A 25,989-nucleotide genomic window follows, 5' to 3' on the forward strand; every position below is an offset into this window, starting at 1 on the left:
ATTAAATAAGATTTTTGCACTTCAAGGAATAGTTGAATAAAGAACTGCAGACAAATCTGAAATGTTAAGGTAGCAGTTGGTAGTTTCCAGCCACAGATTCGAATCGGCCAGGGTCAAAATCTGTCATTAGAGATAAAACCTTGAAGTGAAGGCTGTTTTGATGTTTGAAATATTTGTTGATGTGAGTTTGTGATTAACAAGTTTAAGAATGGTATGTTGCAGAAATTCTGGCAGATGCGAATGTAAGCTTGATGGCATCATTTTCATATAACTGCTTGAAATGCATATATACCACTATCAGCATTGAGCGTCTCGTGAACTGTCAAATGTCATATAGGCCTCACACAGTTGAAAATAGTGAAAAAAGTAATCGGTAGACAGGTATTTTTGTCCAGCTCTGCAAGTAATACTTGAAACTGAGTACAGAATGCAAGTGGCCATTTGGCTCTATCATTTCCCCTAACATTTTAAGGCCAGTTGGAGATATGGCTAATTTGGGCTGAAATGTCATGTATTTTCGCGGGCTGAAATTATCTTTCAGGTGGCTTGTGGATTTAAAAATCTATGCTTTGTATGAAGTTTACTTTGTATTTTATTTCTTCTTCAAGTAAGATGTAAACCGGTATCTTTTTATTTTCAGGTCTGCATCTCGTAAGATATCGGAAGCCGCCTGACTTGGCCACATCGCTCGGAAGTCCGAAGTACTAGAAAAAACCGCCATCTGCTACCTTAAGACATTTGTCAATTTTTGTAAGTACTATTTCATGCTTTCTTTTGTGTTGTTCAAGCTCTCCAGTATGTGTTATTTAAAAATCCGAGCTGAATGGATTCATAACATAGACAGATGTTGTTTGATATGGTAGAAGTTAAGGGGAGGTAACTCTGATTTTACCGGGTAAGTAAATCTTATTTTTGTTTGTAGTGTAGGGTTTTCTTAAAATTTCTAACGGGAAACACATTTCTTTTGTAGTTTATATCAAATTTAAAGGAAGAAGGACTATTTAAAGGAAGTATATGTGCAACGTTTTGGCATTTTGTAAATACATGGCTGTTTCACAAGGCTCGGAACTGGATTTTGTGGTGATATTTCTTTCGAAGATATTTCTCGAGTGGCAGGTATGATTTTAGTTCTTACAAATTTCTATTGTGGCTTTATCGGTGTCAGGACATGACGACAGAAGAAAAGTGTAGAGAGTGGATACATCTTGGGTGCATTTAAGGTCCTGGAGTGAGGTAACATTTGCAGATATTTGTTTTTAATTAAGAGAAGATATGGTTTCTCGGAGATGTACTGGGAGATTGCTCGAATTCGTTAAAATAGGTAAGTTTGGCAACAACAACAACAACAACAAAAGTGCATTGTAAAATATTTATTTAAAGCTATTTTATACTTACTGTATGTAAGGTAATATGAAAAAGTACTTGTAAACAGGGGCGGCTTTTCCTGAGCTTGCGGACTTAAAGTACAGTTAGTCTTGGGTAAGTAAGCTGTGCTGCTTTTAATTCGTTCCTCAAGTATGCAGGGCTGTGCACAATGCTAATACAGTACATTTATGGCCATCATGTAATAGTAGGTAAGTCTTTTTTAATGTCAGAAAGATAGATGCAGTAAGAAATATGTGTGTAAAAATGGGGCCAATCCACAATATTGTAGACATTGTTTGGACATGTGCAATTTGCAAGAAGAACAAAGCATTGTTTAAATATTGGTAAGATTTTATTTGTCATAGATCATTTTCTTAGAATCAGGTGCCAGACAGTCCATGGAGATGCATGTCTTGGTCCTTAAGGTAGCAGTTGGTAGTTTCCAGCCACAGATTCGAATCGGCCAGGGTCAAAATCTGTCATTAGAGATAAAACCTTGAAGTGAAGGCTGTTTTGATGTTTGAAATATTTGTTGATGTGAGTTTGTGATTAACAAGTTCAAGAATGGTATGTTGCAGCAATTCTGGCAGATGCGAATGTAAGCTTGATGGCATCATTTTCATATAACTGCTTGAAATGCATATATACCACTATCAGCACTGAGCGTCTCGTGAACTGTCAAATGTCATATAGGCCTCACACAGTTGAAAATAGTGAAAAAAGTAATCGGTAGACAGGTATTTTTGTCCAGCTCTGCAAGTAATACTTGAAACTGAGTACAGAATGCAAGTGGCCATTTGGCTCTATCATTTCCCCTAACATTTTAAGGCCAGTTGGAGATATGGCTAATTTGGGCTGAAATGTCATGTATTTTCGCGGGCTGAAATTATCTTTCAGGTGGCTTGTGGATTTAACAAGAGCACCGCCTTGCGGGTGCTGACGCTCATCTGATTTTTTTTGTATAATAGAAATATTGTCCTACCCATGATTTTCTAAGTCTAAAAAGGGCCATCAGTCTTGCAAAAAGCAGGATAGAGTTATGTTTCTTGATGTACAGTGTCCACTTATGATGGTGAAAAACTGTTGCAAGTTTTAAAGCAATAGCTTTGATAGTTTATGAGAAAAGTATACTTAAACATAATACTCAACCAAGAAAATGATTTTCTAAGTCCAAAAGGGGCAATAATTATTGCAAAAAGCAGGATGGAGTTATGTTGCTTGCTGTACAGGGTCAGCTTATGATGGTGAACAAGTGTTGCAAGTTTCAAAGCAATAGCTTTGATAGTTTAAGAGAAAAAGTTCACCTAAACATAAAACTTAACCAAGAAATCTGATATTTTCTAAGTCCAAAAGGGGCCATAAATCTTGCAAAAAGCAAGATGGAGTTATGTTTCTTGATGTACAGGGTCAGCTTATGATGGTGAACAAGTGTTGCAAGTTTTAAAGCAAAAGCTTTGATAGTTTAGGATAAAAGCTGACCTAAACATAAAACTTAACCAAGAAAACTGATTTTCTAAGTCCAAAAGGGGCAATAATTCTTGCAAAAAGCAAGATGGAGTTATGTTTCTTGATGTACAGGGTCTGCTTATGATGGTAAACAAGTATTCCAAGTTTCAAAGCAATAGCTTTGATAGTTTAGGAGAAAAGTTGACCTAAACATAAAACTTAACCAAGAAATCTTATATTTTCTAAGTACAAAAGGGTCCATAAATCTTGCAAAAAGCAAGATGGAGTTATGTTTCTTGCTATACAGAGTCAGCTTATGATGGTGAACAAGTATTCCAAGTTTCAAAGCAATAGCTTTGATAGTTTAGGAGAAAAGCTGACCTAAACATAAAACTTAACCAGGCAACGCCGACGCCGGCGCCGACGCCGACAACCGCTCAAGTGATGACAATAACTCATCATTTTTTTTCAAAAAATCAGATGAGCTAAAAATCTATGCTTTGTATGAAGTTTACTATGTATTTTATTTCTTCTTCAAGTAAGATGTAAACCGATATCTTTTTATTTTCAGGTCTGCATCTCGTAAGATATCGGAAGCCGTCTGACTTGGCCACATCGCTCGGAAGTCCGAAGTACTAGAAAAAACCGCCATCTGCTACCTAAAAGAACTCAGATGGATGAAATTTTCTGAACAATGCAAATACCATACTGGAGAAATGATATATAAAACTACAAAAAATCTTGTATCATCTTACATATCTGATATTTTAACATTTTCCAGCAATGAAATTTATGGCTTTAGATCAATTGTACATAATGATATTTTTATACCTAAATATCACACAAATTATATGAAAAAGCTATAATAGTGCTCAAGTATGGCATATCATTCCACAGAATATTCGTTGTGTGAATTCACTTTTTTCTTTCAAAAACAAATAACAAAAATATCTGTTATGATCTGAATAAGCTGCAACTTTTTTTTTCCCTGCCATATTGCTACTTTTTTGTCTTTTGTGTGGGTGAATGTTTATCTGAGTGATCTGACTTTTTTTCTTTTCCTTTTTTCTTTTTTTTTTTTTATGACTGATATACAAGTATAAATATTTTTTTCTAATTAAATGGAGTGTTTATCAAGAGTGAATGTTTCTACATCCACATCTTGGTTAAAGTTTTGATGCATTTCTCTTTATCTCTATAATAACTTGATGGATTTGTTTCAAACATAGAAATCAATAGTTTTTCCTCATCATCACCCACATCATATGGCACAAGGGCCATAACTCTGGTCTGTAATGCGTGGTCTTACGTGCAGCATCTGTGAGGCAAGAGATGTGATGACAAGGCAGAAATCTTCACACACAGGTCTGTAATGTGTGGTCTTACCTACACATACACTACAACGGTGGCCGTGTGTTTAGATTTGTCCAATATGGCTGCTCAAAGCATAAAACAATTGAAGGCCATGTAAGTTCCTACAGATATTTAATATGTCTTGCTATGTTTCGTTACCAAACTCTGTTCAGTAACACTGGTAATGTCCAAAGAAGTAATCGCCGGACTGCCATGGCGATCGGAATTGTATTTAGCATAAATATATCTTATAAACTCATGGTAATTGTTCATTTTCACGTCAGATGTTCCAAAATTTAATTTTTATTATCTATAAAATCAAACTGTTTGGACTAAATGGATGTAAATGTACCATATGATAATCTCTAGTATAAGTATGCATAATCTGTGATACATAGCACCTAAGCTTCAAAAGGACTCAAAACGTATATATTGTCGTGAAAACATGAATGTAACGGTTTGGATAACAAGTGTGCACCGGTTTGGATGACTTAATCTCTTTGGATGTTTGCGATTTGGACTAACACTTTAAACTGCTAATTTTAAAATAATGTTTGTTTCTAAGTAATGTTTTCATATTTTACAATGGTACATGTTCAAATATGTCTTCCGACAGACCATCTATTTTAGATTATATTAAATATATATGCTTATAAAATAATCATATGTTGATCAATATGGATGCTACTTTTTCTAGTGTATTTAATCAAACTGATGTTACTGCTAACAATTTTGACACTAGACTTTTCAAGATTTTTTGAAATGAGTATACACATATCCTTGCTGATGACCAGAAACAATGTATTAAAACTGAGCAAATGATCAATGCATACTGAAGATTGCTTCAATTCGCTACACACTGACACACACCTCACAAGTAATATTTGCTTCAGCACATACCCAAATGAACATCCTTCTGGAAGGCATAGCTCCATAATCTGCCGGACATATGTTAAGCGACAGTTTTAATATATAGTGTTTGCTATACAGGGCTAACACATGACTGGTACACCTTGTCACCTTTCAGTATGTACTAATAGGTTTATACCCCAGTGGGTGATTCAGTGTTGTTATATTTTCTGGTCTTTTGGGATCATTGAGTCCATTCAACATATGTGTAATAGAGTTCCGCTTAGGCTGGTGCTAGAGGGCTTGAGAGGTGTTGCACATTTCATTACCTCTCATGAACAGACTCAATCAAACCGAGTCTGCTATTATTCTTCTTGGTTGCATTCCTTGCTTCCAAAGGATCTTTTTAGATTTTATTTGCTACTGCAGTGCCATTGTGACGTCCAGATGTTTGTTTCTTTCTTCTATGTTACATATACGTTATAGTATGTCTATATATTATGAGAGTTAATAATTTACACATGTTTGAAGCATCATTTCATTCTTAAAAGTGGTATGTGAGGTACCTGCTTACATAACAAAGCTAGAGCAGTATTTGTTAGCTCAATGAAGTGGCATAACTCTGCAATGAAGTTAAAGTCAGACTTGCTGAACCTTACTTTGCATGTTAGATCCTCCTAACTATTGATTATTGAGATACCTGCGTACGTACAAAAAAGTACAAATTTCAATTTAGTGATTCAGGAAAACAGTCATACATTTGTTAAAAAAAAACAACTAGAACATTTAACCTACTTTCAGGATATAAAGTGATTCATTTTGAAACTATTCCATGAACACGTGTATTGCATGTCAGATCATCACATTGAACAACTAGTTTCAATAAATTCCCACTAGTCATTACTGATATAACATCTTACAAATAATTAACAAAGAGTATGCGAAAGTCGACGAACAGATATGTGCAATAGCCCTTCGTATTCTTCAAGTAGTCGATGTATATCATCTTTTTGAATAGTGAAATAGGTAATGTGCACAGGGGTTACTTTTAAGTTGGTAGATAAAAGGGCAAACAAATGTTTATTTTAGGTGATTTTCTAAGCATTTACTGATTCCTCTTCTAAACAAGCAATTGACAAATATGATAAACAAATGAACATTTATTGTAAAAGAACTCAAATCAAATCACCCTCGAGATGGTAGATGGAACCAAGGCTTTCAAAAATGAACGACTTGGATATCTAACCAGCCTGGCACTCAAACATTCTTACGCTGTTGTTTTAGAACTCATTTAACCTACTTTCAGGATATATAGTGATTCATTTTGAAACTATTCCATGAAATATATTCGTTATTCAATGTAACACATTTTTATGCACCAGTACCAAAAAATAATTACTCTAGGTACAATGTTAATTTTGAATCGTTTATACACATCTTAGATATTTAGTTTTATGACCTTCAGTTTATTTCTTTCCAAAGATTTTATGCAATCCATACATAAGGTTACCTCTTATATCCCAGAAATAAACTAGAAAATGCTTTTGTAAAAAAGCCCATGTCTCCCCCAATGCAAAGTCCTATAGGCAAGAAGTCAATAGGGGTCAGGAGCGAAAGTCAAAGAGACACTGATGGTTGGCTGCAATAGGGATCATCTACTTGGCATGTCCAGTCATCCCGCTAAATTTCAACACTATTGGCCTAGTGGTTCTCATGTCACTGTTAACCCTTTCCCACATGGATACGTTTATCACCGTATCTATCGATTACCGAACAGAAACGTATTGACCCGAGTCTATCGGTTCCCCGATAGAAACGTATTATACCGATTAACGGCCATTTGAACAGAATCGTTTTATCCCGTGTCTCATAATCAATCGCTTTATTTTCGTTCTTTTCCTAAAGAAACAAATTCCGGATGTTTACTAACTCAAAATATGGGATTTCGTCATCATTATTTACGTACAAGATCATGTGGTTACTATTTAAATTTATCGAGTACTTTGCAAAAGAAAGACACCGGGGTTTTTTCCTACATGTGCACGACGCTACGTCATGGAAAATTACTGAGAAAACTGCTTGCAACTGGCCGGTTCGCGGCTTTCCTCGTTCTAAAAATAACAACCATTTAACATCAAAGTATTTCAAATGTGTTAGGTCATGAAGGTCACGCGTGATACATGCGATTTCCCCTAAACAACAATTTGTGTATACGATGGCTTGGAATTTATGGCCTTACATAACGGGAAGTGTTAATCAAAACAGAAGGACCGCGGCTTTCAATATTTTATGACACCCCAAGAGTTAATTGCTGCGGAAGTCACCCGTGATGTACCGACGTTGATCATCAAAATATTACGTAATATTATCTTAAAATTTTTAATTTTTAGCACAAGAATACTGTAGTCGGTTACGAGTCTCGATCTCAGCGATCTTTTTGCACTTTCAGAAATTTTATGATCCGTTATTTTTGTAGTGTTATTCATTAGATGGTTATTTTTTTTATATAAATACTTACCGATTCCGATTCGGAAGATAAGTCTATAACTATAAATCAAACTTTCAAACATCAAAATGAAATTGTATATGAATTTCAATGTGAAAGTAATCCAAAACAGAATTTTATGCCTAAAAATATATATTCCCGTACTTTAACACTTTATAACTTCGAAACTCAAAGAGAAACTACAATAAATTTTGTATCATCGGAAAGAGAATTTAAATTGCTACAAACTTTATATTGACAAAAATAATGTCAAACTTACAGAAAATATTAAAATAATGACATTTTTAACATAAGTGTGTGTAATCACAAAATAATGCCAACACCTCTGTTCAGATAAGACAGTCACCTTTATCAGCCATATACCGATTATTGATTATTGATTATCACTTATCAGTGTTATGTAAAAGAGGTTACTTTGGCTTCTGTTCTGTGTGGTAAAGGGTTAAGGCTCCTGTGACCTTGATCTTTGATGAAGTGACCTCAAAATAAATAGGGGTCATCTACTCTGCATGTCCAATCATCCTATTAAGTTTCAACATTGTAGGTCAAGTGTTTCTCAAGTTATTCTCCAGAAATGATTTTACATGACCAGGCCCCTGTGACCTTGACCTTTGATAGACTGACCCCAAAATCAATAGGGCTCATCTACTCTGCATGTTCAATCATCCTATGAAGTTTCAACATTCTGGGTCAAGTGGTTCTCAAGTTATTGATCGTAAATTGTGTTCCATGTTCAGGCTCCTGTGACCTTGACCTTTAATAGAATGACCCCAAAATCAATAGGGCTCATCTACTCTGCATGTTCAATCATCCTATGAAGTTTCAACATTCTGGGTCAAGTGGTTCTCAAGTTATTGATTGGAAATTGTTTTCTATGTTCAGGCCCCTGTGACCTTGACCTTTAATAGACTGACCCCAAAATCGATAGGGGTCATCTACTCTGCATGTTCAATCATCCTATGAAGTTTCAACATCTGGATCAAGAGGTTCTGAAGTTATTGATCCGAAATGGTTATCAATGTTCAGGCCCCTGTGACCTTGACCTTTAACGAAGTGACCCCAAAAACAATAGGGGTCATTTATTCTGCATGACCAATTATCCTATGAAGAGTCAACATTCCGGGTCGAGTGGTTCTCAAGTTACTGACCGGAAATGGTTTTCAATGTTCAGGCCCCTGTGACCTTGACCTTTAACTGAGTGACTCCAAAAACAATAGAGGTCATCTACTCTACATGACTAGTCATCCTATGAAGTTTCAACATTCTGTGTCAAGTGGTTCTCTAGTTATTGATCAGAAATGGTTTTCAATGTTCAGGCCTCTGTGACCTTGACCTTTGACGGAGTGACCCCAAAAACAGTAGGGTCATCTACTCTTCATGACCAATCATCCTATGAAGTTTCAACATTCTGGGTCAAGTGGTTCTCTAGTTATTGATCGGAAATGGTTTTCAATGTTCAGGCCCCTGTGACCTTGACCTTTGACAGAGTGACCCCAAAATCAATAGGGGTCATCTACTCTTCATGACCAATCATCCTATGAAGTTTCACGTTCTGGGTCAAGTGGTTCTCTAGTTTTTGATCGGAGTTTTTGATCGGAAATGGTTTTCAATGTTCAGGCCCCTGTGACCTTGACCTTTGACGGAGTGACCCCAAAAACAACAGGGGTCGTCTACTCCAGCAGCCCTATAACCCTATGAAGTTTGAAGGTTCTAGGTCAAATGGTTCTCCAGTTATTGCTCGGAAATTAAGTGTGACGTACTGATGGACAGGGCAAAAACAAGATGTCTCCCCCAGAGGGGGTGGAGACATAAAAAGGAGATAGATATGGTTGTATATGATTTTATCAACCTTGATACCCATTTTTCCTGCAGGAATGTGAATTAAGTTGCTATCCATACCGGTGCATATACTAAATCCAAACCGTTAACTACTTTTCAATTACCTGTATCCAAACCGTTACACACTTGATACATATTGACTTACGATGGTATTTTTCGCAAAAATACTATACTTTCAGTTTAGAGACCGATGATAAGATATGTTAGAAAATGTTTCTTCTTTCTTTTTAGCTGATTTGTCTGATGATACAATTGCAAGTGTTCTGATAACATCATTTAAAATTTTCGTTTTCGCTTCTTGATTCCCATAATCTGTACGTTTTTATCACTTAGTAATTAAAACTGGAATAATCTGATCTTTTTAAATCGAATAACTTAAACCTTAGAATGAAAACTGAATACCTAATAAATCTTTTTGTAAAAATATGTGTTTAATCATAGAAAAAATCAAAACTTACTTGATGTTTTTGACATTTTTTGCTTGGGAGAGGCCATATTGGACAGATCCAAACACACGGCTACTGGTGTAGTTACCATACAGTGACCTATGTCACTTGTGAAACAAAAGCTATAGTGACAAAGATGGAATCTTCACACAAAGGTCCGTAATGTGTAGTCTTAAAACAAGAGATATAGTGACAAAAATGGAATCTTCTAACAAAGGTCTGTAATGTGTAGTCTTACCTATGTCACTTGTGAAACAAGAGATATAGTGACAAAGATGGAATCTTCACACAAATGTCTGTAATGTGTAGTCTTACCTGGAGCATCTGTGAGATAAGAGATGTGATGACAAGGCATGACGATATACATACAGGTCTGCTATGTGTGGTCTTGCATATTCTTACTGTGTTTGCTTCAACTTCCTCACTTACATGGAAGCCTGGCACACCTGAAATTGCAAAGTAAGCTATGTAATATATCTGACATAGATGTTAGTCATTAATCAAGATATCAATCCTTATTTGAGCAGTTTTTTTCAAGAAGTTAAGTGCAACGACAAAGGGCTGTGACAGCCTTGAGTCACCTGACCTTGATTAAATATAATTACAAACTGTATCATGAAATTATTTGGAGATAACAACTAACACAAAAAGCATAACAACATTGTTGAAAAAATTTTTGTCCTATTATTATGGTGGCTGATTTCTGCCATTTCATCTCAGCAGGCGAAATGTCGAAGTAACAAAAACACGAAAGGTCGAAATAATGCTTATTTGTCATGTGTTCACCTTTCGACTTTTGAGGTGCATACACCAAGTAACGAAACATTAAAGGCGAAATAATGAAATTCAGAGGCGAACACACAAACTTTTGATGAAGCAGTTCATGTAAGAAGTTGCCCCCTTTTTCATTAACAAGTAAATGGGCAAAAAAACTAAAACAGAAATACATGGCCGACTTTTAAAGTGAATAGCTAATTTTTTGAAAAATTGGTCAACAAAATTTTTGATGTCAAAATTTATAGGGCAAGAAGTTTGATGGCTATTTTCACCAATATATGTACATCACTTTTTCTACAGTTATTAAATTTTAAAAATTTGTTACTAGTACAGTCTCATTATGTTTAATTTGAAAGTAGACTTGCTGGAACTGTTAAAAATCCCTTCAAAAATTTTTTGAAAAATGTGTACATTACTATACTGGTCGTTACTTTTACAAACCCAAAAATGTGGATATGTATTAGTAGACAAATATTTTGTTTTAACAATGTATTTTTAAAGTTTCTAGGACGTCTGAATCCCTAATGGCTTACATTTTTTTTAATTTCTTAAACCCCCGGGGGTTTTGATAACATAACAATCCAGTATTATATTTAAATTTGTCACCTATTTAGTAATGACAGATTGTACTCTATAACAAATGTAGAGATGGTACGTAAAAAATTAAAATTCTTCTTTACAGATGTTTTTCAGAGTGAAATGATAGCTAAGTGCACCAATTTACTAAATAATTTTTGTTTTCCTTTCTCCGTTAAAAAAAAAAATTTTATTTTTAAAAAAATGACAAAAATCGTAAAATTAATGTTGAATTCTGAAGTTACCTGCTTATTTTGTTTAAAAACAATAAATAAAGCCTTGTAGTTTGTTTAAGGGTAGTTGACCGAAACGAAAAATCGAAAAAAAGAATCTCCATATGCTTTTTCAGCTTTTTTATTTTTAAAGGAAAAAATTTTGTGTTTTTCCATCCAAGAATTTTTGAATTGCTTAAAATTTTTTAATAGAGTCATTCCCTATCAGGTTCCTTAAAATGTTGTAATTCAAACCCCTACCTTAAAAAAATTGTAATTTTAAAATTTTTGACAATGAAATTTTGTGTTAATTATTGAAGCAAAGTATTGAATAGTAAGAGAAATTTTTTCAATATGACTAAAACATAAGAAAAAACTTTCAAAAAAAAGAGCTCGTCGAACACGAAATGCCCCCCCCCCCCCCCCTTGATTATTCGTAATTGCACAAGGCCAAAAATTTTAGCTCACTGAAACAAAAGTTCTACCCTTTGGGGTTTAAACTACCTTGACCTTTAACCCCCATTAACCCAACAAAAGAGACGATGATCTTGGCGCCCTCCACTGAGCCCTTTTTGAATGTTCCAATTTTAAGGGTAGCTCTGGCAAAATCAAGACAAATTTATTTCGGTCAAAACAATAGTTTGTGGCCAACTTGAAGCTGTGGCTTTAGAAATTGAAGTAGGTCACTAGTCAATTTCAAGGTCAAAATTCATTTTTGTAGACAGAATAACATGGCTTCAAATTTGGGGCTGTTAATTGAGAAATGGGAAAGTAGGTAACAGGGAAAATCAAAGTCAAATTTCCCTTCAGAAAAAAAAAAATATGCATTCGGTCCAAATTTTGGGGCTGAGCTTCAGAAATGGAAAGTAGGACTAGGTGAATCTCAAGATCAAAGTTCTTTCGGTACACAAAAATATGCATTGGGGTTTAAATTTGAAGGCTGTTTTGTTGAGAAATGTGAAAGTAGGTCACTGATCAAAACAAGGGCAAATTTTATTTCGGACACAAAAAATATGCAGGTGGTCCCAAAATTTTAAAACCTTTAAAATTCAAAATGTGAATTAGGTTTACTAGGTCAATTTCAAAATCAAAGTTCCCTTTCAGTCACAAACTATGCTTGGTTCAAATTCACACCCCCTTGATCTAAAAAAACCAAAGTAATTTGATTTAATTGACAATTAAGCCCAAAACTAAGTCAAATTTAAATTAATTTCAATTTTTTTAAATTTTGTTTGTGCTTAGTTATTCATTTTTTTCAATTAGTAAAAAATTTTTAAATTAAATAGAAAATGCTTTTTTAAAAAAGCGCATGTCCCCCCAATGAAAGTCCTATAGCAAGAATCAATAGGGGTCAGGAGCCAAAGTCAAAGGGACACTGATGGTTGGCGCAAATGGGGCATCTACTTGGCATTCCGTCATCCCTTTAAATTTCAAACTCCTGGCCTATGGTTCTAAAGTCACTTTTCAGGCTCCGTACATGACAAGTGCCCCCAAAAAAAAATGGGGCATCTACTCTGCATGCCACATCCTTTTTAATTTCAACTTGTGGTCAAGGGGTTCGAAGTTTTTCCCAAAAAAAATGATTTTACATAAACGGGCCACTTGACCTTGACCTTTAATAGATTTACCCCAAAATAAATGGGTCACACTCTTGTTAAATCACCATGAATTTTCAACATTCGGGTAAGTGGTTCTCAATTTTATCAGGGAACTGGTTATAAATGTTCAGGCCCCGTCCCTTTGCCAAAACGAGTGCCCCCCCAAAAACAAGGGGCATTTACGCTGCAGAACAATCATCCTATAAATTTCAACACGGGCAGAGATCTAAAGTTTTTGATTGGAAAGGGGTTTCCATGTTCAGGCCCCTGGGGCCTTTGCCCTTTTAACAGAGTGACCCTAAAATTGTTGGGGGTCATCTACCGCTTTACCAATCATCCTATGAAGTTTCATCATTCAGGGTCAAGGGGTTCCCAGTAACTGCCGGGCATGGTTTTCAATGTTGGGGGGCCCCTTGACCTTGCCCTTTTCTAAGTAAACCCCAAAAATCTTTGGGGGTCATTTATTCGCATACCTCATCCTATGAAGTTTAAAACATTCGGGGCCCAAGGGGTTTTCTCTATTTTATTGATGGGAAATTTTTTTAAAGTTCAGGCCCCTGTGACCTTGCCTTTGACGAGTGCCCCCAAAAAATCAATAGGGGTCATCACTCTTCATGACAATCACCTGTGAATTTTTCAACTTTCCGGTTCAAGGGGTTCTCTATTTATTGATCGGAAATTTTTTTCAATTTTCAGGCCCCTGTGACCTTGATTTTGACGGAGTGCCCCCAAAAAAATGGGGGCCCATCTACTCTTCAAAACCCAAAATCAGCTAGAAGTTTAAACTTTTCGGGTAAAAGGGGTTCCTCTAGTTATTGTGGGAAATGGTTTTCATTTTCAGGCCCCTGGACCTTGACCTTTAAGGGAGTGACCCCAAAACAATGGGGCTTTACCTTCATGACCAATCTCCTATAATTTTTAAACATTCTGGGTCAAGGGGTTTCTCTATTAAAAATGGGAATTTTTTTCAATTTCAGGCCCCTTACCTTGACCTTTGAGGGATAACCCCAAAATCAATAGGGGTCTCTCCCTTTTCTGACAATCTGCTTGAATTTTTTCCAACATTCGGGTCAATGGTTTCTATTTTGATCGGAAATGGTTTAAATGTCGGGCCCCTTCCTTGCCCCTTTGACGGAGTGACCCCAAAAATCAATGGGGGTCACTACTTTTCATGACCAAATCATCCTATTAAGTTTCAACATTCTGGTCAAGTGGTTCTCTATTATTGATGGGAAATGGTTTTCAATGTTCAGGCCCCTGTCCCTTTGACCTTTGAGGGATGCCCCAAAACAAAGGGTTGTCACTCCAGCCCTCAACCCTAAAAGTTTGAAGGTTTAGGTCAAAGGGTTCTCCGTTATTGCTCGGAAATGAAGTGTGCGTACGACGGACGGACGGAGGGAGGGACAACGGAGGGACGGACAGGGAAAAAACAATTGTCCCCCTGGGGGAGACAAAATTTAAAATTAATTAAATTACAATTATAATTGGGCACATCCTTCTAACCATATTTTTTAAAAAAAAGGTGGCAGACTGTCACAAAAAACGCCCACATCGAAATTGGCCTAATTAAAGGGGCCAAATCCAAGTGCCTTGGGCGTTTTGGGCGGGGTTATCAAACCCTGGCCGTATATTATGCCCCAAACTTTTACAGAAATTTTTTGTAAAGATGGGGATGAAAACTTTTTAAAACTTAAAGAGCGGACAAGGCAAAATTCGAAATTTTTCGAGTTATTCAAGGCCATAATCCGAGAGTCAGGAGCGATTTGGTGGTTATAAAAATTTGGGCTGAGATATTAGCCCACAAATTTTATGGGAAAGTTCGATGAAAACTGTTCCTTTGAGAGGCAAAATTTCGCTTTTTTCAAAAAAATTCAAGGGCCATAACTAAAGAGTGCCTAGGGCGAATTTGCGGGTTTTATAAAACTTGGCGAGACTTATGCCACAAACATTGTCACCCAAGTTTTGGTGAAATCGGAAAAAACTGTTTGACTTAGGGGCGAACATGTTTTTGGGATCCGCCCCCGGGGTTTAAAAAAAATACCCCCCGCTTTTTTCAGAGACGGGCATATAAAACTATCACAGGAAAGCTTGAAAAACATCATAGAAAGGCAGAGTGTATTTAAACATACAGTGAAACACCGCTCTTTCGAGCATCTATGACCTAAGCACCCGGACTCACTCGAGCAATTCATGTGATCCTGGCCGATTTCCTTGTACTTTCTATGTGAAATTACGATGGCTGGGTCGAGCATTGATCTAAAATTTGCTCCAGCAGACACTAGAACCTTGTATTAATTTACTCTTTGTTTTTCTGGCAACTCGAAAAGGGGGTTTTTAAAATTTTTAAAACAAAAATTTAATTTAAAAATTTTTCACCGTGAGAATTGCGGGTGATTCACGTCTATTTTAAAATTTTGCCATATAATTGACTGAAATGGGGGAGTTATTGAGAAATTTTTGAAAAAAAAAGGTTACTGATCAATTACGTTTGTTTTAGATTAAAAAAGTATAAAAATTATTTACTACTCTTTTTCCGGGATCAAAGATAGTTAAGATCTTAATATTTTAATCAGCAGTTATTTGCATGCAAATAAAGGAAATAATATAGCCTTTTCATAATATTGATGACAATTTGGAGAAAAAAAGATGCCAATTCCTAGTATTTAAACAAAATGGCAGAAAATAAGGAAAAATTTTTAGATTTTAAATAACGTTGTATAGTTTTTTAAGTCCAAATTTGTTATTATTAGGCACCATTTCCTCTGAAAAGGTCTTGATGAAAATTTGGGAAAAACTAAACTGTCACAATGACTCAACCCCCCCCCAACGGTCTTGTCACAGAAAATGGCAACTAAAGGAATTTTAAAAAATATTTTGGATACTTCCCTGGGCTTCCACATATGAATACTAGTATAATACTAGTATAGTATACTATAAATATATTAAAACTCTAATTTAGAGATACACAAAAAAGAATACAAAAAAATGCTTAACCACCCCTGTTCCAGGAAAAATGTTTTTACTTTTCATAGGGCTATAAAAAAAAAGTTAAAAAAAACCCAAACTATTAAAAACAAAAATAGGATTTCAAAAAAAGACAATTCCTGAAATTTAAGAGAAAAACTCAGTACAAAGGTTAAAAAAAGGTTACTTTCCCTTTGCCTAAGCCAACAGAATGAGAATAGTGAAAAAACATCAAAAAAAACCTTAAATTCAGGTAAAAGGAGACAGAAAACAAAAAATATGTCAGATTATGCACCTTTGTCACATGATGTGGGGGATAGGTGGAACATCATTTTTAAATCGAATCAAATCCATTTAGATAATTTTAGATTAGTAAAATACATCAAAAATTAAACCCTTAAAATTCTAAGTCTGAATCAAATCCATTTAGCAGTAATTGGGTATGTGAAAATACATCAAAATTAAACCTTTAAAATTTTTTAAATAAAAAGGGCATAATTTAAAGAAAAATTGGGTCAAGTTTTGCACCTTTGTCACAATTGGGGGGATGAGTGGAACATCTTTTTAAATTTGAATCAAAAACCATTTGAAAATTTTAGATATGTGAAAATACATCAAACAAACCCCTTTAAATTTAAAGTAAAATCATAAAAAAAAATTTATGTCAGAGTTTTAAACACCTTTTTCCCCATCATCGGTGAGATTGGAAAAACTATTTTGTTTGAATCAAATCCATTTAGTAAAACTGGTATATGAAAAAACAACAAAAAAAACCTTTAAAATTTTAAGTAAAAGGGGAATAAATTTATGAAAACTTGGGGTCAGAGTTATGCACCTTTTGGGCACATGTGTGGGGGACAATTGGGTGTGAGGGGGAACACTATTTTAAGTTTGAATCAAAACCTTCAGTAGTAACTGAGATAAAATGAAAAAAAACATCAAAAACAACCTTATATTCTAAGTAAAAAGGGCATAATTCATAAAAAAAAAGGGTCAGAGGGTTTTTGCAACTTATGTCACATGATGTGGGGGATAGGTGGAACATCATTTTAAGTTTAACAAATCCCTTTAGTAAAAACTGAGATATAGTAAAATACAACAAAAATTTAAACCCTTTAAAATTTTTATAAAAGGGGGCATAATCATGAAAACTTGGTGTCAAGAGTTATCCCTTTTTGTCCATGATGTGGGTGATAAGGTGGAACGTATTTTAATCTGAATCAAAAACCTTTGGGAATAACGAGATAATAATTTCGGAACGCGACGGGGCGGACGGGCTGACAAAACTGACTCCATAACCCCCCTCAAACAGTTTGGTGGGGTATAACAAACTTCAATTTTCATCTTTAAAGTCGTCAAATTTTTTTGTCGTTTGAAACCATAATAACTTTAGCATTTTTTCCACTCCTTTCGACCTTTAGTGATGGGTTTTTCACTTGTTACATGTCAATAATAAGTTATGAAAAAGTTTTGAACTAATTAACTAATCGTTTTGTTTTTTTTTGAATCATATTGAAAAAAAGAATTAAAAAACAGTTTAAAAAAATTTTTTGGTCTGGGAAACGAACTCCCAAAAAAAAGTAACTGCGAATACCGTAACCGTAACGAGGAATCACTAAATGCATCGTAAACGTAGTGTACTGACTTTATTTTATGTTATTGTTTCATTTGGATACATTTCAAAAAAACCACAATAAACCCTTTTACATGACTGATAATGTGACATGTTCTCATTGGGACCCATGTATGAAGGGGCTCGCTGAAGGGAAATTTTGTTTTTTTATAAACCGGGGAAAACCCCTTTTCAGAAATAGTAGACAAAGTTTTTTATTTCAATTTACAGGGAAAAAAACGAATTTCCAGAACTAGATGAAAAAAACTGTTAGAACACAAAATTGCAACAAAAAATTATTTGAAACAGATTTTCAAAATCTCACATAAAATAGTGGGTTTGTCACTTTAAATGGCTTGAACAAATGATGAAGATTTTCCATTCAAACAAAGTCCCCACTGGAAGGCATCTAATTTCTCTACTGCGTAAAAAAATAATGAAATGATACTTCAATGATTAAAACAAAATTTTACTATATATACAATATTTTTAAAACACACCTTTTTAAAAAATGTGCAATATAAAAACCCCAGTTGTTTTTCAATTTTAATTTTTTGGGCCGATTATAAAAAAGTTTTCATTTTATTTATTAAAACAAAGGAAATTAATCCTAAAAAAAAACAAAAATAAAAAAAATCAAATAAAACAAGGCAAACTGAAAGACAGCAAATCCCCCCCCACGCTATGGGTAGTGAAAGGGGAAAACCTTGATTTTGCTGTGCCTTGACCTTAACTGAATGGCTACCTGAATTCTGCATAACCTTGATGAAATATCATTTTACCAAAAGGGGTTTAGGAGATACAGAGCTGAAACCTTGTCTTCATTGTGACCTGCCTTGAGTTGACAGGCTGACCATGAGTTCTTGAGAGGTGATCACTTTCCAAGTTGATGAAAATTCTTCAAGGGGTTTTCGAATACAGATGGACACCAAATGGAAGGCTCAAACTTTGACCCCTTTGTTGTACCTAGACCTTGAGCTGGGATGGTTACTATTTTCTCACATCGTTCTGATGAGGTAATCATTTGACCCAAATTTTTTATAAAATTCCTTCAAGGGGTTTAGGAGATATAGAGCGGACAGAAATGGAAGGCTAAAACCCTTTGGACCTTCAGTTGTGACCTTGACCTTGACCTTGAGCCGACATGGCTACTCATAAGTTCTGCATATCGCCTTGATGAGGTGATCGTTTGACCAAGTTTGATGAAAATCCTTCAAGGGGTTTAGGGTTTATAGAGCGGACACAAAAGGGAAAGGTTAAAAAACCCTTTGACCCTAAGTTGTGACTTGACCTTGAGCTGGCATGACTGACTCATGGGTTCTGCACATCGTCTTGATGAGGTGATCATTTGACCCAAGTTTTATAAAATTCCTTAAAGGGGGTTTTAAAGAGATATAGAGCGGACACAAAATGGAAGGCTCAAACCTTTGACCTTGAGTTGTGACCTTGACCTTGAGCTGGCATGGCTGACTCAGGGGGTTCTGCACATCGTCTTGATGGAGGTGATCATTTGCCCCAAGTTTTATAAATTCATTCAAGGAGTTTAAGGAGTTATAGAGGGGACACAAAAATGGCAGGTTCAACCTTTGACCTTTAATTTGTGACTTGACCTTGAACTGACAAGGCAGATTCATGGGTTCTGCACATGTCTTGATGAGGTGATCATTTGACCCAAGTTTCATAAAAAATCCTTCAAGGGGTTTAGGAGATATGGCCCGGACACGATTTTTTTTATGGACGGAAAGGACGGACGGAAAGACGGAGGGAAAAGGACGGAGGGATGCAACCATTCCTAAAACCCCTCTGCCATGGGGGGGGGGGGGGGGGGTTAATTTAAAAAAGAAAAAAAAAATCTACATAATATAAGTCTACAAGAAACTCTTTACCAGGTAAAGAAAGGTCAAAATACACCTAAAAATTGGATGTAACAAGCATGTTGTACCACAGAAAGTGGTCTCGATTTTTCTCTATGGCCAATAAAAAAAAAGTTACAATATAATCTATTTTAGTAATAACAAAGGGATGTAATTCTAAAAACAAGGGTGCCTCATTGTGGTCAAAGTTATATCAAAATCTCATCATGCATGAAAAAGAAATGCTCCAGACAAAGTCATTCTTGAATTTGACCTTTGAACTCTAAATATGACCTTGACCTTAGACCTAGGGACCTGGTTCTTGCGCATGACAATCCGTCTTAAGTTGATGAAACATTTGTGCCAAGTTACATCAAAATCCCTCCATGCATGAAGAAGACATGCTCCAGACAAAGTCATTCTTGTATCTGACCTTTGGTCTCTAAGTAAGACCTTGACATTAGTCCTTGGGCCCGGTTTTTGTGCATGACATGTTGTCGCATCCAGGGGAATATTTGTGCCAGCTGATATTTAAAAATCCTATTTTTGGCATGACAAAGTTAGACCCCCCCGGACCAGGAAAAATTTTTTATTGACTTTTGTTTCTCAAAGTGTGACCTTGACCTTTAAGCTAGTGTTCTGGGTGTTGCGCATGACACATCGTCTCATCATGGGGAACATTTACGCCAAGTAATATTTAATCCTTGATGGATGACAGAATTCTGGATCGGACAGGAAAAAACCTTTGACCTTTGACCTCCAATTGTGACCTTGACCTTTGAGCAAAGGGTCCGGGTTTTGCGCACAACATGTGTCTCATCATGGGGGAACATTTGTGCCAAGTATATTAAAATCCTTCAGGATGGCCAGACTTATGGACGGACAGGAAAAAAACTCTTTTGACTTTGACCCCCAATTGTGACCTTGCCTTTGAGTTTTAAAGGGGTCTGGGATTTTGCCCCGACCCTTGGGTCTCATCATGGGGAACACTTCTGCCAAGTGATATTAAAATCCCTTAATGGATTTTTAAAAGGTTATGGACCGGACAGAAACCTTGACCTTTGAGCAGGGTCTGAAATTTGTGCATTACACATGTCTTATTATGAGGTACATTTGTGCCAAGTAATATTAAATCCCTTAAAGGATGGGAGAGTTTGGACCAGGACACGGAAAAAAAGTCTGTTGACCTTTGGGGGGGGGGGGGGGACCTCAATTGGGGGACCTTACCTTTGAGCTAGGGGTTTGGATTTTGCGCATGACACAATGTCCATCATGGGGAACATTTGCGCCAAGTTATATTAAAATCCTTTCATGGAGGGGACAGAGTTATGGACCGGACGGGAAAATTTGGGCGACGGTGGACATATGGATTGGACGGACGAATGACGGAAAAGCGCATTCCTATAGTCCCTGAAACTGGTTTTCAACCAGTAGGGGACTAATAAACTTCTTTGCTAAAGCTTCAAAAACAAACAAGAGGGTCATGATGATCCTATATTGCTCACCTGTTAAACTTAGCCTTGGAATCATCAAGATAAACATTTTGACCAAGTTTCATGAATTTTTGTTTGTTTGTTTTGGGTTTAACCCATTTTTCAACAGTATTTCATCTATACGGGGGGCGTTAAACCTAAACGTGTTCTGGATTTCTGTACCATTTAAAAACCTGTTCTCCGCAAGTAACTGCCAACTTCCCCACTGATTTTCAGAGGTGGCGGACGAATGATTTCAGAACAATGTCTTTTCATTCAATATTGTCAGAGAATTACGCCCCGCCCGAGGGATCGAACTCGCGACACCGTGATCGTTAGACCAACCTGTCCCTACTGGTAAGCGGGCGGGTCACTAGTTTCATGAAGACAGGGTCATAAGTGTGGCCTCAGGAGTGTTAACAAGCTTTTCCTTTGGTTTGACTGAGTGACCTAGTTTTGAACATGGCATAGGAATTATCAAGATAAACATTCTGACCAAGATTCATGAAGATAACCCATACATGTGGCCTCTACAGTGTTAACAAGCTTTTCCTTTGATTTGAGTGGTGACCTAGTTTTTGACCCACATGACCCTGTTTGCAACATGGCCTAGGAATCATCAAGATAAACATTCTTACCAAGTTTCATAAAGATAGGGCCAGAAATATGGCCTCTAGAGTGTTAACAAGCCTTTCTTTTGATTTGAGCAGGTGATCTAGTTTTTAACCGCATATGACCCAGTTTCAAACTTGGCTTAGAGATCATCAAGATAAATATTCTGTGCAAGTCTGTATCAAATCAAAGCATAAATGAAACCTCTATATGGCTGAAAGGGCCAAAAGAGAAATTTTTGGCCTGATGGAAAGAACAAAAACAATATGTTTCCCCAAGTGTGTGTGTGTGTGTGTGTGTGTGTGTGTGTGTGTGTGTGTGTGTGTGTGTGTGTGTGTGTATGTGTGGTGGTGGAGGGGGTGGGGGGCGGGAATGACATAATTCAGTACTATTGTAAAACTTAAATCAAATATACCTAAAATTGCAATGGAAACAACAGCACCATTATCTGTTCCAAATTTTCTAGAAGGTATTGTTGGATGGGAGCTTGGATATAATGGTCCTTGACCCATGATTTCACTTATACTGCTAACATCACTAGTTGTACTCCCTGTAGAACAGTTGTCATAAACATGACTCCCATTTTTCACACCAATTACGTGCACTGATGACTGTTCAATAATTTGCTGAGCTACCTGGTGGGGATGTATTAGAAATTCAGATTTCTCAATCAGCTGAAATGAACAAATATTTACACTTTTTTATTCTCACCTTCTGTAGAAAATCTATTAGTATACTATTCATTTCTATCAAACATAAAATTTTGTTGTATCCATTTAGTAGATATTATAAATGCCCACAGAACTTATAAATTTTACCATGAAAACTTTTGTGTACAGATAACTACTGTGTTATTCACCTTTTTGATAACAAGGTTTTTTGCTTGTTTTCCCTTTAAATATATTACAAGAAGGCCATAGTGGCCCAAAGTCCCTCACTTGATCATAACTATTTGACCCTGTATATGACACATTGAATCATAAAACTGTGCTTTGAATAAACACCCCTGCAAAAGCAATTCCAATGTTTTTCTCATTCCAAAGAATTCCTTAGATTTCTTAAGATAATGCAAAGTTTTCCTAGTGAGATTTTTTAATTTAAATTGCAGCAAAGAATTCATTGAAAATCCTAAGATTCATTTGGATTATACTTTTGGAATATTATGGAAAACTTTGAAAAAATAATCCAAACAAATCCAAGGTTTTCCAAATCAGAAAACTACGGATTTACTTTGGACTTATATTTTGCTCCCTCAAATCAGATTTCAATGTCTTTGGAAATCCTTTGACTTTTGTGTTCTGAGTTTCTAGGATCTGGAAAATATTGGAATAACATGGACTTTAGTTTTAGCTAATAAATTCTTTTTACAAGAGGACCATGATGGTCCTGAATCGCTCACCTCTTCCCACATGACCCAGTTTTGAGTATGACGTCGTTTTTTCTATTATTTGACATAGTGACCTAGTTTTTGAGCTCATGTGACCCAGTTTTGAACTTGAAACCCAGATATTATCAAGATAAAAATTTGACCAATTTTCATGAAGATTCATTGAAAATATGGTCTCTAGAGAGGTTCACAAGGTTTTTTTTATTATTTGACCTATTGACCTAGTTTTTGAAGGTACGTGACCTGTTTTGGAACTTTACCCAGATATCATCAAGGTGAACATTCCACTAATTTTCATGAAGATCTCATGAAAAATATGGCCTCTAGAGAGGTCACAAGGTTTTTTCTATTTTTTATACCCACTGACCTAGTTTTTGACCGCACATGACCCAGTTTCAAAACTGACCTAGATATCATCAAGGTGAACATTCAGATCAATTTTCATGAAGATCCATTGAAAAATATGGCCTCTAGAGAGGTCAAAAGATTTTTCTAATTTTAGACTACTGACCTAGTTTTTGACCGCAGTTGACCCAGTTTCAAACTTGACCTAGATTCATCAAGGATGAACATTCAGACCAATTTTTATACAAATCCATGAAAGTATGGCCTTTAGAGAGGTCACAAGGTCTTTTATTATTTGACCTACTGACCTAGTTTTTTTAAGGCACGTGACCCAGTTTCAAACTTGACTAGATATCATCAAGGTGAACATTCTGACCAATTTTCATGAAGGAATCCATCAAGGGTATTTGGGCCCTTTAGAGAGGTCACAAGGTTTTTCTATTTTAAGACCTTTCTGACCTAGTTTTTGACCGCACATGAACTCTGTTTCGAACTTGACCTAGATATCATCAAGATAAGCACTCAGACCAATTTCATACAGATCCCCTGAAAAATATGGCCTCTAGAGAGGTCACAAGGTTTTTCTATTATTTGAAACCCACTGACCTAGTTTTTAAAGGCACGTGACCCACTTTTGAACTTGACCCCAGATTCACCCAAAGGGGAACATTTGACCAATTTTCATGAGATTCATTTAAATATATGGCCTCTGAGAGGTCACAAGGTTTTTCTATTTTTAGACCTTTCTGACCTAGTTTTTGACCGCACATGGACCAGTTTCAAACTTGACCTAGATATCATCAAGGTGAACATTCAGACCAACTTTCATACAGATCCATGAAAAATATGGCCTTTTTAGAGAGGTCACAAGGTTTTTTATTATCTTGCCTACTGACCTGTTTTTGATGGCATGTGACCCCTTTTCGAACATGACCTAGGGTATCATCAAGGTGAACGTTTTTAACCAAATTTTTATGAAGATCTTTTGAAATATATGGCCTCTAGAGAGGTCACAAGGTTTCTATTTTTAGACCTACTGACCTGTTTTTGATGGCATGTGACCCAGTTTCAACCATTTACATACACCCCATGCCCCTACCCTGCCGGTACTATTTCGACGAGTACACAGCATGTACGCCCGGAGGTCACTAGTACACTTCAAGTACGCAGACAGACTCTGAAATTTAAGGATGTACACTGCATGTACGCAGGAGGGACTTGTACAAGAAATAGTACACTGCATGTACACCGCGATACTTTGAAAATTTTGGTAGAGTACACTTCTATACGAGGAAAGACTTGTACAATTTCTTTTTGGGATTTATACTTAAGTTTTTTTTTTGTTTAAGTTAAGTCTGAAGTTTAAACTTCATATACGCGGGAGAGACTTGTTCATTTTCTTTTGGTGTTTTTATACTTTGATTTTTTTTAGGGTAAAAAATCTGAAGTACACTTCATGCAGGAAAGGGTTTGTACATTTTTTTTTTTTTGGAAGCAAGAAACTTGATTTTCTGAGTAACTTTTATCTTAATAGCATTTGAATAGTTCAGATTACCGGTATTCTGAACAATGAAATTTGCCAAACTATTTGCAATGTTCATTTGTGAAGCTACATCTTAGTGATTTCTGAGCTGCACCTTGCATGCAGTGTAAAAATATATTCTTTTTCATTTTGAATTAATCCTGGAGCTTTCTAACTTGGATAATTGAAAAGCCTTATTTGAACTTCGTTGCATTACATTTTGTAATACTGGGAAATAATTACCAAAATAATGCCTCAACAGTGCCCGAATGAGAAGAATTAATAGCTCTCACTGTTTTGATAACTCTTAAGCAAAACACCATTCTATCATGTGTTTATAAAGGCTTTAATGCTCTTATGTTAACTCATTAAGGCCTCACCAAATTAAAAAGTTGTTTATCGGATTTGCCGCTCGTATATTTTCAGAACGTTTTTGGCTAATTGCGCTCGCCCCATTGGAAAAATCAACCAAAATTTTTTGGTGCATACTTTTTAAAGGACGTAAAGTGTATAAATGCTTATATAATTCCAGTCCCAGATTTTTCTCAGATGGATTTTAATCAAAATAAATACAACTACGCACACATCGTCTATAATAAATCATAACACTTATATTTAGTTTTTTTCATTAAAATTGTTCCCCTTGATGCAGTTCGCCATTTTCTTCAAATGTTTACAAAAATACATGCTAAAAAATTGATTTATTTCATGAAAAGTGGATGAAGAAAAGCATACTAATTTATTTGATAACATCAATTTACATTGTTTTGGTAAGGGTAAATACTTATTGATGCATGTCACTTATCTTTTTTCTGTTTTTTTCTGTCCAAATGATCAGCATTTGCATATGAAAGTTGGTGGGGTAAGGAATTTACATTATCACAGCAGTTTCGCCACAAGAGTACACAGCATGTACGCAGAGGAGTCACAGCTGTACGCCGAGACTCGGGCCAGGAGTACACAGCATGTACGTCACAGGAGTACACAGCATGTACGCCGCAGGAGTACACAGCATGTACACCGCAGGGGTAGTACACCGCAGGCTCATTTGCATGTGAAAAGTGTATGTGCCGCGTACATGCTGCGTACTTTTTCCCCCATACTTAATTCCTCCAGCGTACATCCTGTGTACTATGTAGTCCACAGCATGTACGCAGCAAGTAGTACACGGCAGAGCTCATTTGCATGTCAAAAGTGTACTACAAACGTACTATCGGTGTATGTGCGGTGTATATCCTGCGTACTATTTAAAGCC

The 25,989-nt window shown here is 36.0% G+C and overlaps 1 protein-coding gene and 1 long non-coding RNA gene across 3 annotated transcripts in view; one reads left to right on the top strand and one right to left on the bottom strand.

Annotated features, from left to right (window-relative positions):
- The window catches only part of LOC123529251 (uncharacterized), a 228,720-nt gene that overhangs the window by 101,166 nt on the left and 101,565 nt on the right, over window positions 1–25,989 (bottom strand). For both annotated transcript variants that reach the window (XM_045309491.2, XM_045309490.2), the window contains exons 6-7: window positions 21,896–22,154; window positions 10,120–10,250 (exon numbers count right to left, since the gene is read on the bottom strand). In XM_045309491.2, coding sequence (XP_045165426.1) covers window positions 10,120–10,250; window positions 21,896–22,154 — 390 coding nt within the window. The remainder of the gene's footprint in view (window positions 1–10,119; window positions 10,251–21,895; window positions 22,155–25,989) is intronic.
- Window positions 618–3,555, top strand: LOC123529253 (uncharacterized). The gene is made up of 2 exons (XR_006682092.2): window positions 618–750; window positions 3,383–3,555. It is a non-coding gene; the product is annotated as an uncharacterized LOC123529253 (long non-coding RNA).

The sequence above is a fragment of the Mercenaria mercenaria genome, chromosome 13 (assembly GCF_021730395.1).
Source record: "Mercenaria mercenaria strain notata chromosome 13, MADL_Memer_1, whole genome shotgun sequence".
In the NCBI taxonomy this organism is placed as follows: domain Eukaryota; kingdom Metazoa; phylum Mollusca; class Bivalvia; order Venerida; family Veneridae; genus Mercenaria; species Mercenaria mercenaria.